This window comes from Corvus cornix, chromosome 7 (genome assembly GCF_000738735.6).
Source record: "Corvus cornix cornix isolate S_Up_H32 chromosome 7, ASM73873v5, whole genome shotgun sequence".
NCBI classification, from domain to species: Eukaryota; Metazoa; Chordata; class Aves; order Passeriformes; family Corvidae; genus Corvus; species Corvus cornix.
Window position 1 is genome coordinate 25353702 of NC_046337.1, and position 17138 is coordinate 25370839.

Below are 17138 nucleotides of genomic sequence, written 5' to 3' on the forward strand. Positions count from 1 at the left end.
TTCTTGCATATTTTCTGCACTAAAATTAATATTATAGACATAAATAAGCAGCCAGGATTAAATGATTGCAGAACGTGTTACCAAGGGTCCTAAAACATTCCCAGAATAAAGATGGATAACAGGCCAGAATAGAGTGTGCTGCACAAAGGCAAGGAAGAGGGAAGGAGAGAGTCTTTTCACCTGAGGCTCTAGGGCACTGAGTCAGATCTCCTCTCACAGAGCCACATGAAGTTTCTCATGAAACTTCAGGCAAAACAAGCCTGATCTCCAGGATGGAAGTCACATTGGAGTGGATCTTTTAGAAGTCACAGGGCTGAAGGGATCTTTCTGCAATTTGGCCATGTTCTTCCCATGAATTTCAGGACCAGGACACACGAGAGACTCCTACCCCATTACGAATGGTTTCCACCATTCCACATAGAACCAGACCATAAGTTACATAAAACCAGTTGAAACTGGTGGGAAGAAGCTAGGTTGCCAGTTACAAATATGTATGTACTGTAAGTTAATACTAGTTGCTGCCCATGGGCCAGCTGCAGAAGTCTGCTGTAGATGACTGCAGCCTCTCTCGTGATACACTTTACCAGAAAGAGTCTTTGCAAAGTGAACATCAAAAATAACATCAGAAAATCTTTCATCCTCCTGTCTGTGACAGCAAACCATTAGGTAGGAAAAAAAATTACAGCATTAAACCTCACAGGTATGAGCAACAGCTGATGCTGACATAGCTATAATGTAGTCAGGGGATCAATGTTAAGTTAACAAGTCATTCTGATTATCTGACAATTTTTCCCAGAGCCCACAAACCACTTCCTTTTCTACCCATGTGTTCTTCCCCATCTTCACAGTAGACAGAAGGCTGATACCTCTGTGTCAGGCAGGCATGAAGGCAGTTGCTGTAACTTTCTGTGTCCTCTGCTTCCAGTTTGAAGCCCTGTACGGTGAGTAACATTTTGGGTTATTCTCCTTGCAGTAGGTGTCTCTATAGAATATAACTTAGCAAATGATGGGAGACAGTAAATGAGGCATGATAGCAAGGGGTTAGAGGAATAAAGGTAACAGCTGCAAAAAGACTGCTCTCAACGTTAATATCACTAGAGTTGGGGGGAAGAGAACTCCTGCCAGCATAGGGCATTTGCTCTGAAACTAAAAAGTACAAGTTCTCATTGTTTATGGTCTTTAGCTCATCTGCTCAGTGTTACCCTTTAGCTGTTTAGATTGTAGTGTTCCAGCCAGCTTCCCTTGATGGATATAAGATCTCATAGCAGCATGATGGTGAATAATAAGAGAAACCACGTTATCGATATTAAACCAGCTCTCGTTTGGGCAGGGAATTTTTATATAAGGAAAAATGTATATGGCATGGAAAACTAGATGAGATCATTTTGGTGCAGGCTTGAAACACAGACTTAAGAGGAAGCATGGCATTCCTGTGCTGTGTTTGAGAAGGTGACAGCACCAATCTCAGTCCAGCCATAAACATGGATGTAGATTTAACAAGATTCAGTGCTTTATATGAGCTATGCAAAGTAAAATATCACAACTTTATCTGTTACCTCTCTGAAACCCACACATTAATGGATCAGGATGGAAATACAGATAATAACTGATTAAAAAGTCTTTTTTTCCATAAATATTCTGTCCAAGGATTTGTTATGATGCATCATATAAGTAAGATCTGAGATTTAGTGTGCACAGTTGCTAAAAACCATCTAAATATGCTCCTTTGAAGGTCATGCCAAAGGCTATTAAATGCTTCTTTCATACATAAAGAACATAAGCTTTTCAATCAATAAAATCTAGTTTTCAGCTCTTTAGGTAATGCAGATACCTTTTTGAAGGCTAACTAATATATGGATAGTATACTGAGTTTTCAGATAGAATGAAAAGGTGGGGGAAATCACAGGAAAGAGTAATTGTAATCAGTTTCTCTGAAATCACTCCTCTAAAGGGAGTTCTCCTTGCAATGTTGTTCTTAAATCTACTAACAAAAAATCCTTTCAGTTTGGTTCCATACTTCTCACCTAGTCAATTTAGCATGAATACCTGACCAGCATGCTTCTACACATGGCTGAAGCTATCTAGAAGGCCCTTCTTTGTGGGAAGAAATAAGCTGTAATTTCAAGGGTGCAAATTGTTCCATCTGATACCACCATTTCTCCCTTCTTTCTCACTTCCTTCAAATATGGAGGATAGAATTTGGGCAGGGGACTGGGGAAAGGAGATGACAAGAGAAAGAGACTGCCTGTAAGAAGAAATGGTACCTCTCATGTTTTTTGTCGTATAGTGTTCTCAGCATAACTTGTGACCTATGGCTGTAAATAGGTCACAGGCAGTGATACATATGTGTGCATGTGTGCATTATGATTTGAGAACCCAGTTGTGATAAAGAAATTGTTCATAAGAGCAGGGAGCCTCTCTGTTGCCTGCAGAGAAACACGGGCAATGGGATTCTGGAGTACAGAGCTGTAGGCAGGATTCCATAGCACTTGTGGCCCGCTGTGAAACATTGCACATGAGCTTTTGCACACCAACATTTGCAAAGCATTATCACTCTTCACCCACGGATCTCCTGTTGTCAATACAGGAGGAAACCACGGTAAATTCTTAGAAGGGCTTCTGAAATGTTATCAACACTGGCTGTTGTTTCCATGGTATATTTTATAAGAATTTCGCTATTTCTCAACATAAATTATACCATAGAAATAATTCAGATTAAAGATGGCTTCCTAGAATAATTCTAGCTTTGCCCTGAAGCACTCTTTCCTCCTTAATCCTGGATTCTTGAAAGATAGAAACATGTTAGTTTTAGGCATATGACTAATGACACTAAATTGACAGTGTCATCTTTCAGAGTGGCTTGAAGGGTCAAAACTATAGCAACTTAAAAACTGTATGTAGTTTCATTATACATTTAGTATGAACAAAACAAATGTGTTTGTTGTAAAGGTGGCGCCTGCAATTTCCTTGCTCATTTTCAAAGGCAAACACACACAAGTGAAATTACGCTTGTTCTTTTCATCAGCTAGTTAGTTTTCTGAGAGCTGGGGCAGATAATACAAACAGCAAGAAAACCAAGTAACAGTATTCTGTTCTACCCTAAACCCCAAGTTGAAAAGTGATTGAAAGTGGTTTCTACACTTCTGTTAGGACCAAAATGCGTAACGGATTGGTGATGTTTTCAAATAGTGCTCTGTCTGCCAAAGAGCTACTAGAAAGCTCAAAATTTCAATCCCATTAAAATGAAAACAACACATTTTCCATTGTCCTTGGTATCCAAGCGCACTACCATTGAAATTCCCAAACTTCTGCCAAAAGTCTTTCCTGCTGCCCTGAAGATGAAATTGAGACGGAAATGTACGTAACTGTAAATACACTTATACACGAATGTACACACACTCTCCTTCAGAGTTTAACATAACAAGATGTAACTTTCATACACATGGTAATCTCTTAGATTTATATCTAAACCACAATATTTGTCTTGGCACTCTGCTTCACACCAGGTGAGCCAGGAACAACTCCATGCAACTCCACATTGTGACACTGTTAGGAAAGAAACTAAAGATTTGTTTCCTCTTGTCTCAAACCTTTGTATGCAATTGAATTATCTCTTCTATGAAAAATAACAAAACAGAATCTTACAGCCACATCTAAGCATTTTTACTGCTGAACCAGTGGAAATCTTCTGTTCAATTTCAGCAATACCATAATGTAGACTTTTATTCACATATTTTTGATGTAGAATTAGGGAGAATTAGTCAGTGAATCTCTCAATATTATTGGATGTTTAAACCCCAGTTTCCTATCTCACATCCCACTAAATGTACATGCATTCTGACTGGAGCTTGGCAAGAAACATCCCAAATGTGTCTGGCCATTAACAACAGAGTGCTACAGGTCCACATGATTACCCTAGGAATGAACGAGTACAAATGGGCACAGCAGATCAGCAGTTAGGCACAGGGAGGGGGAATGAGCAACTTTTTAGTATTCAGCAAGTGCATTTAAATTAGGAGCTGATCTGGAATAACTAGTGAGCTGGAAATTTATATCAGCTCTCACCCATTGTGGTCATCCATGTGGACAATTTTGTGTTTTAATCTCAGGCACTGTTAATCTAATTCTAAAATGTGCCGCCTTTATCCTATGCTAAGCACACTCTTCTACACGGGCGCTTGTTTCAGAGGAATACTAATTGCATCGCATTTACCAAAATGCTCATTCAGAGAAATGTATTACTGAGTCTTTCTTGAAAACAGGCATTTTAGGCTTCTGGGTTGGAGAGAATACAAAACAATCTTTCAGCTTGCCACAAGGTCATATGAACTAAATGCTTAATGACCTCTCTCTGCCCTTTTCCATTAAAAACAAGGATTAAAATCATGATCTGTGACAAACATTTTAACCCACATGGTATGAAAGGGCAATTTCATTAGCTAACAGTCAAATTGAATTCTCAGAGACAAACAGAGAAAACAAATTTGAAGTTGATCTTTAGTGCTCAGAGTAGGGTTGTCCCAGGCTCCTCTGGGACATCGAAGGAATATGGCACCACTTGGCTCTGTAGCTGCCCTGACAGAGTCAGCATCTGCCTTTCCCCTCAGATGACCAGTGACAAATGTAGAGGTTTCAGCTCCAGGCAGATGCTTCTTAAAAGTATCAGATTACCTTATGCATTCATCTTGCTCCCTAGCTTCTGCTGTACATGTGGTTTTTTCTTCCATTCCCTAAATAATTTGTTGGCTCTTTGGCCTAATTTTTAAGGTATGTGCTACCAAACTACAGATGTCAAACTACAGAGCATTTTAAATGACCTTTATCTCAAATGCTGTTCTCATAGCAACTGTTTTCTTTCATCATGCAACGTATAAGTAATTAAGAATTATTTCTTTGTTTGACCTTTGCTTTCAGCTTTTCAGACTATATAACATTTTAAGGGTTTGCACTTTCTGTCTGTTCCTTCAGTGGTTCTAGAGCTGTATTCCACTGTGGCTTGGCAAGTTGTGTGATTTCTCTGCCTTGTCTTCACACCAGTTGTGTGTTTTCTCTGCCTTATCTTCACAGAAGATGCTAAGTACCTTGTCTGTTATCATACACTTAAGTAATAGTCCTGAGAGAAGTACAGATATTAGAACTGTCACTGAATTAGATAAGGGCACTGACTGTGCACAGTAAACCAGGAAGAATTTGATAACTAGGAAAATGGTAAATCAATCAAGAAGGGATAACAGTTTCTATTGCTCTCTGAGCATCGCAAAGTGTCTTCCAGAAATCTATTAGCTTCTGTGTCACACTAAAAATATTTTAAATGAGTATCATTCATTTAAATGCCCTTGCCAATGGCAGTAACTGGGGAGCCAGAATTCAAAGAAGGAAAAAGCATGAACACTAAAAGATTGAAAGAGTTGAGATCGTACAAAGGTACCCAAAAGAGAATGATCCTATGTTTCTGTGCCCATACAGGCCAAATGTCAAAGATAACAGGTGCCTTGGAAAAAAAAGATTATTTGTTATGCAAGCCGTGCAATACCTGGCACAGCTGGGGACCTACTCTGTGTGGATCTAGACTACCATGGAGCAGTAACAAGAATAGGATAGTGCATCAAAGTCTCTAAGTATTTGCCCTGTATTTCCTTAGCATCATAAAATCCTGTTGTAGGTACATTTCATTCCAAGCAGCATCCGAAGAACTTAGTCAGGCTACCAGAAAACAGGAAAAGCAGATAGTTTTTTTCTGTTTGTCTGTCTACTTATCTGAACATTTAATTTTAGGGCACTGCAAAAAGAAAAATTCTAAATGAAACACTATCAGACTGTGCTGTGTTGCCAGTACTATTAACCAATCCAAAGTGTTGCCATACTGTGTGGTGATGGAGGCAGCAGTTTAAAAAACAAAACCAGAACAATTATTAAAAACGTGTCTGTGTTCTGGTATGAAGGTCACCTATGAAGAATGAGAGAAAAAGTTGCTATTGGAAAAGGAACTAAACCATATGCATTGCTTGAATGTTTTCTGGCTGTATGTATCGGAACATTGTCCAGATAATTATAACATATTTTGATGCAGTGTTAAGTAGTGGGGGAAGCAGAATAAACCTTGATGGAAATGAATAATTTGGTCTGGGAAAAATATAATGCTGGCTCATTGCAAAATCAGGATTCATGAGAAATCAAAAGTATGCTTTTTATTTCGGGCAGATTTCCTCAGTATCTTGGTGAAAGTTTTACTTTCATATCAGTTCTATTTCTGAAGTACACATATTATTTTGCAGAGGTGTTTTAAGAATTTGTGAATGTTATATGTATGATCAATATAAATGCTTGCCTTGGGCATTTTCTTTCTACTTTGATTTTTGTATTTCATCATTTTATCATATCATATGACTTTAGAGTGTAGCACAGAAAGGATCAGATAGGATAATGATACAAATTTAAAAATAGCTTCAGCATCTTAACATTGCATGGCTCAACCCCTGTTCCTGCATTGCTCTTCTTGAATTTTAAACTGAAAACAATTTTGTATTTTTCAGGAGTTGACAGCTGCTCATCATGCCTGTGCAAAAATATAGGTAAGATGCATTTGCCTAATTTGGTTTATGGTTTTAAGTGCCTCTCTACATCAGAAAATACTGCCCTTGAAGAAAAAACTCTCTTTTTTTATTGCACATTTAAACATATTTTTGTCTGAGGGAGTTTTCTGTGCTATTGGTTGCTGACTTTACAAAATCAAATTGTGAGGTAGCAGGACATCTTCGGTCAGTTTACTTTCTTTGCTTCTCCAAGAAGTTTGTAGAATGAGAGTTGCACAACATCTGAGAGTTTTTCACAGAGATTTTGGGAAGGTCAAATGTGATTTCTGGCTTTCATGAGGGTGCACACACAGAGAGACATTTGTCCTCTATGCCTTCCATTATTTGAGCGATAACGGTTCTATAACCATCTAAGTAATTAGGTTGAAACTTTTTGTCATGCCTCAAATCACAATCTATGCCACAAAGACAAGTCAGGTCCTGTGGTTAAGGCAGTTATGTAGGAGCTTGGGGTTCACATCCCATTTTAAATTTTCAGCTACATCATCAAACTGGCTGGGTGGCCAAGCCCAGAGAGTGGTGGCGAATAGAGTTACATCCAGCTGGAGGCCTCTTAAAAGTGGGGTTCCTCAGGGCTCAGTTTTGGGGCCATTTCTGTTTAATATCTTTATCAATGACCTCAATGAGGGCTGCATCTTCAGTAAATTTGCAGACGACACCAAGTTAAGTGGATGTGTTAGGTTTAGTTGTGGGCTTGGCAATGCTAGGTTAATGCTTGGACTTGATGATCTTAAGCGTCTTTTCTAATCTAAATGATTTTATAATTCCGTGTTCAGTAGGGTACAGATTATGAACCATAACCCAGAGATAATTATTATCATCATCACCATCTTTGTCCCAGCTGTTTTATCTGTGAATAGGACAATCTGACACTGAGGCAGGGATTATATGTCTATACAGTGTTTGGTCCAGGGGGCCTTTAAACAATATCTAGTAACTGATATTGTAAGTAATATTAATAACTTTATCATTTACTAACTTTAGTAGCAAGTAATATTATCAAGGTCACTGATCTAATGCTAACAGTAACCTCCTTAGAGCTGATAATAGGCCAGGTCTCATTTATTTTATCAGTAATGTCTGACACAACCAGAATGATGAGCTGGTATCTCATCATGAGGGCTGCTTTCCACAACCAGACCATTCTGAGTACCTACATGCCTTAAATTACAATCACATGGTTCATTTGTTTTGCTTAAATGAGTTTCTTAGCACTTTAAGGATTCTTTTCACTGCTAGGTGAGTGACTAACTGTTGTCATGTCTTCAGATCAGCCCCATGTCTCTGATCCCCAGGTGATGGTGGAATTTGAAAATGGAAACTTCAATTTCACATTCCCCAACCCCAAAAATGTGAGCGAGTTCAGCATGACCCTCTTCAAAGGGAGTGAAAAGAAGGAAATCTGTGCACTCCATTTGAGCGAAGAGAGAGTTATCGCCAAGAGTAATGTCAGCTATTGTCAGACACAGAATTCAAGAAGCAGCACCACTTTCATTCTTAAAAATCTGGAAAAAAAAGATATTGACATTTATACCTACTGCCTGGAGATATTCTTACCCCCTCCTTACATAGATTGCTGTCTGAAAGAAACCTATTTGTACATCCAAGGTAAGTTTACTTCTCCCCTCACTTCAGTTTACTGATAAGTAGATGTTGGGCATAGCTATGCTGCAGTGAATAATGTGACTTGAGTTTGCACAGCTAATTACCAGGCAGCTTAAAACTACTTAGCAGGGGGCTGGTAACAGTGGAGCTGTGTTGGCAGACTACTCAGCATGTCCTCTCCATATTTATTCATCTTCTTGGGCAGGTTTTGCAGGCCATGCTGAGCTTTGCATATTGGTGGTGGTACCCAAGTTAGCTTGACTACAGCTTCTAGAATACTGCACTCTCACCTTTGCCTGCAACAGCAATTTGCCTTGTCCATTTTTCAAGCTGCTGAATATAAATGTTAAGATTAGGTTTAGCCAGTGGGAAAAAGATCCATTCTGAGAGCTATCTTCATATGCCTAGGATTAAAGAAAATCAGTTGTCAATATCCATACTAGCTGTGGTATATGGAACTCTGTGATGCCATTGAGGTGTGAAGAAGATGGTGTTCATCTCTCTGAAGCAGACCTTCAGCTTTAGAGCCTTCTTAGAGCAGAAGAGATACATGACTGCTGAGAATTTTTGGCCATTTACTGAGAAGGGCTTGGACTAACTCCAGAAGACTAACTGCCCAGGCTTTAATTTTGACCTGGATTTCATTCAGTGGCTCTTCGGTATACTAAAATGAAAGGGTTAATAGTGGTTTGACTCACACTGGTTCTTGGTTCTCCATACAGTTCAGTTGCAACATGGTACTGCCTGTTGTCCTTCCCTTGCTTTCTTTTTCTCTCTCCCAGCACCAGGAATAAAGAAAGATAGAAGCTGAAATGCTAAGGCAATTACATGGCTGGGTCAAGTTATCTCTCAATCCTCTCTGAATTTAAAAACCTTCTCAGACTCAAGCTGTGACATTTGGTTTTGTCTGCAGTTTCCATTTCCACTTTTATGGATAGCCAGATGCTCAGAGTTTTTTCTAAATGTTTCACACCCTGTCATATTTTCTCCCAGATCTGGGCAAGGGTAATCTTGAGTACCTCAGCTTGCCTTCCTATCCAAACACGACTGCCAAAATCTATCCTTCTTTTGTCCAGGCTGCCCTTTAAATCACCTGTGGTACTTACTGCATATAAGCTTAAACCTTGTTCAGATCTGAAACACCATGTTGGAGGTTAGGATTTTTCTGGTTTTTTTCTTTTTTTTCCTCAGCATGTTCTCAAGCCTGGCTTGGTTTCTTTTCAGTCTACACTTTCAGCACTGTGTACCAACAGTTTCACCTCCCTTCCTGAAAAAATGCCATCTTCTGCTTCCTGCTGAATATACTTTTCCAAGGTGGCAATTCACCTCAGGAAAATCCTTCTTCAGAGTTCACTTTTGCTAATTTATTTATATGAAGAGGGAAAAGAATTTGAAGTTATCTGTTGAAGGCAAAAATGAAAATTATCAGTAATGCCTTTTTTTTTTTTTTGCCTCCTCATCTTCAGATAAGGAGGACTGCTTTTCACTAGGACTTGTGTCATGGATAATTATTGGCCTGATCATTTTTGCCATTTCCTGTGTCTTCTGTGTTGTAGCCTGTTGCTTAAGGAACAAGGTAAGCAAGGATATGAGAATATGCAGAACCCTTCTTCCAAAGGTCATGGGTGGGGAACAGGCACATACTCACTCAGCATGTGCTCGGTTTTTTGACAAAAAGACTGAGTTGTTCATTTACCACTGGAATTCAAGTAATTGATGACAGCAGCTCAGATTTAATTTTTCTAAGACAGAATTGTTTATTGATTTAATGGTTTGGAACCAAAGGAAAGAGGAGAAATGCTGCACAGGTCAGCAAAATTACTTTTTTGCTCTAAGCAGTTCACCTGATTGTTTTCTTTAAGGGAAAACAATCATCAGTGGAGCAATTCCAGCACTGTTCTGCTGCAAAACCACTTAAACCAAGAACTATTTGACTCAGGAAAGAAGGAAGACCATGGACATTAGCTATTCTTTTGGGCAATGTGTGTTTTTTATTTTCAGTTTGTTTTACTCCGAGTTTTCTATGTGAGTTTGACCTGTCTATTCTGACCTTAATGTTCCCACTGAAAACAGTCAGAATAACTGCCCTACTTAATGAGCAAAGGCAGGAGGGGCAAAGGTAAGTGACCACAAATTAAATTCATGACATTTTCTCTCTGTTGGCAGAATCAGAACTCCAACTCCCATGAGTACAACAGTGAATACATGCCCATGGCAGCAGTGAATGCAGCTAAAAAACCAAGAATCTGAGGTTGTGTTAAGTCTAGTTGTACTTGTACCTCTACTTGTGTCTGTTACAAGGCTTTCTCTGGGAGGGAAAGAACTGCTTGCTGTCTCTGCCATTGATTCTGGGTGGGTGGGTGACTGGGTGGGACTGTTACAATAGCTTCTTAATGGAGTTCATGTTGCCATGTTGCAGGAAGACAAAATTAAAAGCAAAATCTCTGGAAACCTATTGAGTCATAACGGTGGGCTGTTTCCTAGAAATGCCACCGCTTCACATCTGTGCAAAGTACTGATCTTATGCATGAGGAAGAGGTATAAAACTGTTCTGTTCAGATTCTTGAGATGATGCATGGCACGCAAAATCTCTGTGGTGAAGCGATTCACTAGATTTACTGAGTGTTACTGGCTAAGGGCAAATATTCTGCAGAGAACGAGGAACTTCCTAACTACTTAAGCCCTACAGAAGCTACTACAGAAGCAGATTTGGATACAGAACAGAAGCAGAATTTGGACTGATTCAGACATATGGTCTCCATTACTATTCTAGGTATAAGTTGCTTGTGGTGTGAAAATTTTGGAAGCGGAGTTTTCCAGCTACTAGAACCTGGACAATGGGAAATCAGCATTTCTCCACCTTTCCCAACCTCCCTTAGCTCTTGTGATGGCCCTGTACTCAGTCATGTGACACCCACTGTAGTACTGTTCTGAGTTGTGTTTTGCTCTAGCCTTGTTTGTGAACTGGCACCCTGCCTGATCCACTGACTCGGACATGAAATGATAACAATGTGTTAAAGATGTCAGCTTTTAGTTGAAGAAAATGTTAGATTCCTGTAGTGCTGCTACAGAGAGAACTTTTATTTTCTAGTCTCCTTTATGATAAACTTTCCACTGAGAACAACAAAAAAATACTACCTCCAAAGCCAATCCTTTGGTACAGCCATACTGCCATGTATTGCACATGTCCTTTTGTTAGGGTTAGTTTAGCAGGGGAACAAAACCTGAGAGAGTATAGCAGAGACTTCTCTGTGACACACTACCTCAGGTTATGTGCATCTGCATTTTTCATATTTGTGGTATCAACACATCTTTGCCATTCACATTTTGGGGCTCCTCTTATTTAACTAAATCCTGAATGTTTTTACTAACAGAGGAATATATTACAAGATGAATATATTGTAAGACTGCAATTGCTCCTTAGCTCAGTTCAAACTTACAAGATGTGTCCCTAAACTAGGAGGCACGATCTCTCCTGTTGATGTCTTGCAGCACAAACACAACACAGTCCTATGGCCAGTATATTCATGGACTCTGCATTGCAATTACCTTCCTCTTGTGGTTTGACATGAGACCTTTACAACTTCCCCAGTGGGTTTAATGTTTACTTGACCTGCCTCAAATTGCTCAGAACCTTCAGTATGAACGAAATGATCAATCCTTCATGCTCCATGTGAAATCCATCAAAACTCTGACCATAAATGACCAGCTGTGAATCCAGCCTGCACATCTTGCCAGAGACCTTTGGGCTGCTGGAACCAGAGCAGTACAATGATTCTGAACCTCTTTGTAATACTTTAAAATACCCAAATATTGGTCAGAGGACACTATTGAGAAAGATACATGTCCTGCTTGTCTGGAAAACAGAAGGCTGGTTTCAAATTTGATGGGGCAAATGGGGACAAGGAGGAAATAAGCTGATACATCAAGAACAGGGTTCTCCTCAAGAAACACCCGGACACCCTGAAGTACTGCAGATAGAAGGTGCAAACTGCTAACTGTGACATTAAGCAAAGGAAGATGAGTAAAGCACCAAATGTGGTGGGGATTGCCAATTGCACAGCCCTGCTCGGATAACCAGCTCCTAGGCAGAGATGGAGAGGGGAACCCTGGTGTGTTGGGTCACATTACATTCTCTCCCACCATTCTTTGACAAATTACCTGACCTCCCCAGCAAACTAAGCATGCCTCTGTACATCCATAAATACATTGATCTCACCATTTAAAAAAAAAATTCATGAAATTATTGTGTTTGAAAATTATTGGTGAATATATCTAACATCTACTACCTATGAGAAGAACTGGATGCAAGATCCTATGTAAGAGTGGAGAGTCCTATCCCCTAGAATTTTTCACCAGACTGAGAAGGAAATTCAAGAAATTAAGAGTTTCTGAAAGAAGGAAAAACTTGAGGTTTGCCTTGGGGTGCTGCTGGATAAAGGACAAATGATGAAGGTCTGAACAAGGCAGTTCAAAATACATACATCCTGCACTGGAGTGATAAATGATTTATACTCATTATAACAAAGCTTGTGGAAGTCTCGGGTTCCATTACTCCTTTTTGGAAAAAGATATATTTTTTCTTAATAAAACTTTTTTTTATTATGCTATATGTGTCCATAAGAATGTTCATGCATGTATGCTTGTCATGTGAAAGAATTAAGCTCAATAATATCCACAGCACAATGGGGAGGCAGTGCAGGGAAATTTATCCTTGTATAGCATTTTAGTGGGAAACAGGAAAAGGACTAAGGAAAAAAAAATATTAAAAAACTGAAACCCAGAAATTTGGACCTGTTTCTAGGCAGTGAGGTAATGACACTATTTGCATGTGTTTATTTCCTTTTATTTGCATGAGAAAGTGTTTTTTTCATATTATTCCATATCTTGTTCCTTTCCTTTAATCTCTTATGCAGTATGCTTATAATGTCCCAGATTATTCTGGGATATTTTTCAATTTCCTTCTGCCATTTTCCAATACCTCCAAATCAAAAGGAGCTAGAAGAAGACAAAGGATGACAGAATGAGAAAAAAAAAAAAAGAAAAAACTATGTAAAAATAACATGAACTGAGTCTATAGACGGTGTGACAAGAAAGGATTAAAATAAAATAAAAAATAACAGTCAGTAAGACTAAACAAAAAAACAGATATCCTAAAAGGTCATCATTTCAAAAAGTAAAAGCTCTTTTTGGAAACGCCCAATTTTGGGAAAAGACCATTTAATGAGGAAGGATAAATGATAAATATATCATAATTTGAACACCTGCATATCTAGAGATGGTTTGAAATGCAAACCTTGATATGTATTTTGCAAGCTTATCTTCCCAACCTGAATTATGAACATAAGTATGAATGCTCTTGGACTTTAATGATTAGCTTCAAGATTGCAATTTCATATCTAGTATTTAGTATAGGGAATGAAATGACACTAAGAGGACCATTTTCCCTTAGTGCAGGTATTTCATTGACTTCAAAGTTCAAATACTTCTAAATTCTATCATATTTCTTACAGACTTTAAAAAATTTATTTAAGGCTGGGGAAAAGAGACTCCCAAACTTGAGTAAAGCAAACAAATGAATCAAAATTAGGATTGGTACTGAAGATATCACATGCCATTATTCATAAAGTGTTTTATAATGTGGGAAGTTCCCTATACATTTAAATCTGTAAGTTGCCATGCAGAAGAATACAGCAAAAATAAAACAAAATTCAGATAATTGAAATTATTTAGTTAAAAATAAATCCATTTGGTCAGTAGGGACTTCTGCCCATACAAGATTTACTTGTATGGGAGCTGGATCTAAGTCTCTGCCTTCGTTTGACTTTAACTGCAATGAGACACTCCATATACCCAAATCCCCTAAGTTGTCCAGTCCATCATGGCTATAGCAGTCTACCCACTGTCATAAAAATCTCCCATTTCCTTGAGAGATGAATGTTTGAGATCTGTATTTATGTTCTGTGATTATGAGTTCAGTTCAGTGTGTGGGGTTGCTTGGAGAAGAGGGAGGAATAGGGAGGATTAAACAGCTTTTCTGACAAAATGAACAGGACAGGTATGAACTGGGGATATGAATAAGAGGTCAGGGGGTGAACTACATCTAAATGAGTATGCCTGAGCTATTTAATTCCTCTTGGGAGTAATAAGATCTTGTATGGCTTGAGATCAATTTTTAAAAAGAGATAAATCAGCTCTGATTATCAACAAGAAAGATTTAGCTGCTGCACACATCAAGCATAATAATTTTTAAAAGCTGCAAACATTAACAACTTTGAAATATCGAATGTCTTGCACATATTAAATCCTGCAACACTCTTCCCAGTTTTTAGTACACTGTTGGCAAATCCATCACCAATGATATTTCATCCCCTGTCTCAATGCACTGCAGCAGCAAGTTTCACTGCAGCTTATATATTGTATTGCCATCTCTCAAAATTGAAGCCAGGATTTAACATCTGGATCGTGCAAAGACTTGCAAGGGGGAATTCTGTTTCCACTGATGAGAAGGAAGACTTGTTTGCTGCCCTAGGATTCTTCCGAAAGAATCTCTGAAACACCGAGAAAAGTGGAAGTTATGTTAGCACCAGCTGATGAGAGCGAGAGGGAACATATTGCCTTCCAAGGGTGGCAGTTTGAACATAATCTATGGAGTATGAGAGCACTGCATAGGCTTTCCAGGCTCCTGAGGCCAAATAGTAGAGGAAGAAGCTCAAAACTGGGATTCTCAGACCATTAGCTGGCTACTTTGATCCACAAAATATAAGGTACTTGTTTTTATCTATTCAGTTGAATAATTCTTGCTTTGAAATGCAACAACCCTCCCCCCAAAACCCCCAAAACCTACAACTCCACCTCGTCCCCCCCCCAAAAAAAGGATTTGTTCATTAAGGCTCTTTTAGGCCCGAGTGAAACAATGGATGTTGTATTAAGGACTTGGCTGAGTGCCAGCAGAACAGCCTGTGTTGATGCTCCTGTCTATGGGGCTACCACACAGCTGGGCAGGACCAGGACCACAAGACAAAGGGACAACAGAATCTCTCAAGGGAATCAGAGCTTAGTCCTGCTGCTCTCATGAAGCTGAGCTATGCCTCAGTAGCTCCTGTTACCAACATCCTTGAAAGCCAGACCAGTGCTTGCATTTCTGTCCCTCCTCCTGGCTGTGTCTCTGCTGTTCAGTCCCAACCACAGCTCCATGGAAATCTACCTCATTCCATGCCCTGGCTCTTCTTCATTCCTGTGTTTCACAAGCCCAACCAGGATTTTCTCTCCTGCAGCAGTGTAGTGCTCCAGGACATGGGCTGACAGCAGCAGGACTTTACAGTGGCTCACTTGTGCAGAAAGGGGAAACTCAGGGAAGGGCCTAGCAGAAGCCCCTGCTTGGTTATACAGTGGTCATGAAAGAGAAATTAAAGACATTGTCTGTGTTAGAGGGATGTGTGGGTTCCAGGAGTGTAGGGAAGATAAATTAAATTAAAGGATTTACTATTTGGGGAGCTGCAATATCTCACAACCATGACACAGTCCCCATTTGCAAAAGAAGTTGGCAAACACTGCCTGTGGGTAGCTTCCAGAAAAATATCTGACATCCACCCAGTTGATTGACAAAACCTTAGCTGAACAGTAACTTCTATGAACTACAGACCTTCTGCAGACTACAATAAGCAATTTTTAAGGCATACTTCCAGAGCAAAAAGTACCTTTGCTTCTAAAAAAGCCATGTTTTTTACTCAAAATGCTGTGGGTTTTTTATTAGAACATGCAGCCAGTGAATAAGGATCTCTTTCAACATAATATATTTATTCAGCAAAATAGTCCCTGGCCTGGGGGCTTCATCCCTGTATGAGGGTCTGGTAGAGACACTGTCCTCCCAAACACTGTTCCCACAGTTTTCCATCTGTGAAGGAGCTGCTTAGCCCCTGACAGGGCTGTGCTGTCAGCCGGACAGGCACCCTCTGGTCCACAGCAGTCTGGCCTGGCCAAGGAGCCACATCAAGGCAGAGCAAGAGCTGCTGCTGAGCACTTTTTCTGCATTTTCTTGTTTCTTTTTCACACTGTCAAGGCAAAGCGGTATGAAGCATTTCCTACAGCACCATCACCAGCTTCAAAAGCTAAAAGAAGCTTCATCTGCATCAGGAATCCAACCCAGATGAATCAGGCCCTGTATTTTCTTCCTGCTAACTGGGTTCGTAATCTTTCTGTTTCAAAATCAAAGAAAAAAAGTATGTTCTTTACTGGAAAATATAGACATACTAAAGAAAACAGCCACCCATGTTGAATAGTGGCTCATGATTCATAATTTCCACTGCAAATCTGAGTAAGAGAAATACCCTTTTCAGTCAAGACGATGAAAACATATGTTTTATTTGGTGAGAAAAGAGGCCTCTGTATGTTTTAAGAAAAATCCAGCCACTAGGCACAATTATTAAACAAAAGTCTCCAAGTGACCCAAATGCCTTCACCACACAGACCCCAGCTCTCCTTCTGTAATTAGAACTAGCCAAAGCATCTTGCAGAGACTTGAACTGTGTTCCAGTAATGATGACCCATTTCCCTTTCCGTGACGAAAGGTGTTTCGTTAGTAGACACCAATAAAAACAAGAGCTGTGAAGAAAAACAAGCAGAGAATTGCTGCTGCAGCTAAGGTAACAGAATAAAACGTATGCAGTAGATTTTTTAAATGCAGACATTCAGTCAGATCACTTTGATGGCTCATCAAAGCATCCCACCATGAAATGGTGGCCATCCCACCATGGCCATGGAATCCTTTCTTAGTAATTTTTAAGGTACACTTTCTCTGCTTTCTGTGGTGCTGGCAAATGCAGATAAAGAATCTGAGTCTAGAGCAAGGGAAACAAGGGTAATTTTCAGACTCATTTAAGTGCAACTGAGCCATTCACAAAGGGCCTGCTTGGGTCTGTGGCACCTCGAGTTGTTCAG

At 39.5% G+C, this 17138-nt stretch overlaps 1 protein-coding gene across 1 annotated transcript; it reads left to right on the plus strand.

The window, feature by feature from the left end:
- The first annotated feature begins 796 nt into the window (after positions 1 to 796).
- On the plus strand, positions 797 to 12808 carry LOC104693810 (inducible T-cell costimulator-like). The gene is made up of 5 exons (XM_039555504.1): positions 797 to 941; positions 6534 to 6572; positions 7863 to 8201; positions 9665 to 9774; positions 10365 to 12808. Exons 1-5 carry the CDS (start codon positions 884 to 886, stop codon positions 10446 to 10448), a joined length of 630 nt encoding a protein of 209 aa, XP_039411438.1. The 5' UTR covers positions 797 to 883; the 3' UTR covers positions 10449 to 12808.
- Positions 12809 to 17138: the final 4330 nt, after the last annotated feature.

What these genes read in the sequence shown, in the direction of transcription:
- LOC104693810 (XM_039555504.1), top strand. Translation starts at nt 884, where the DNA reads ATGAAGGCAGTTGCTGTAACTTTCTGTGTCCTCTGCTTCCAGTTTGAA. An exon ending in AACCTATTTGTACATCCAAG is followed by an intron (nt 8,202 to 9,664) that starts GTAAGTTTACTT and finishes CCTCATCTTCAG; the next exon opens with ATAAGGAGGACTGCTTTTCA. An exon ending in CCTGTTGCTTAAGGAACAAG is followed by an intron (nt 9,775 to 10,364) that starts GTAAGCAAGGAT and finishes CTCTGTTGGCAG; the next exon opens with AATCAGAACTCCAACTCCCA.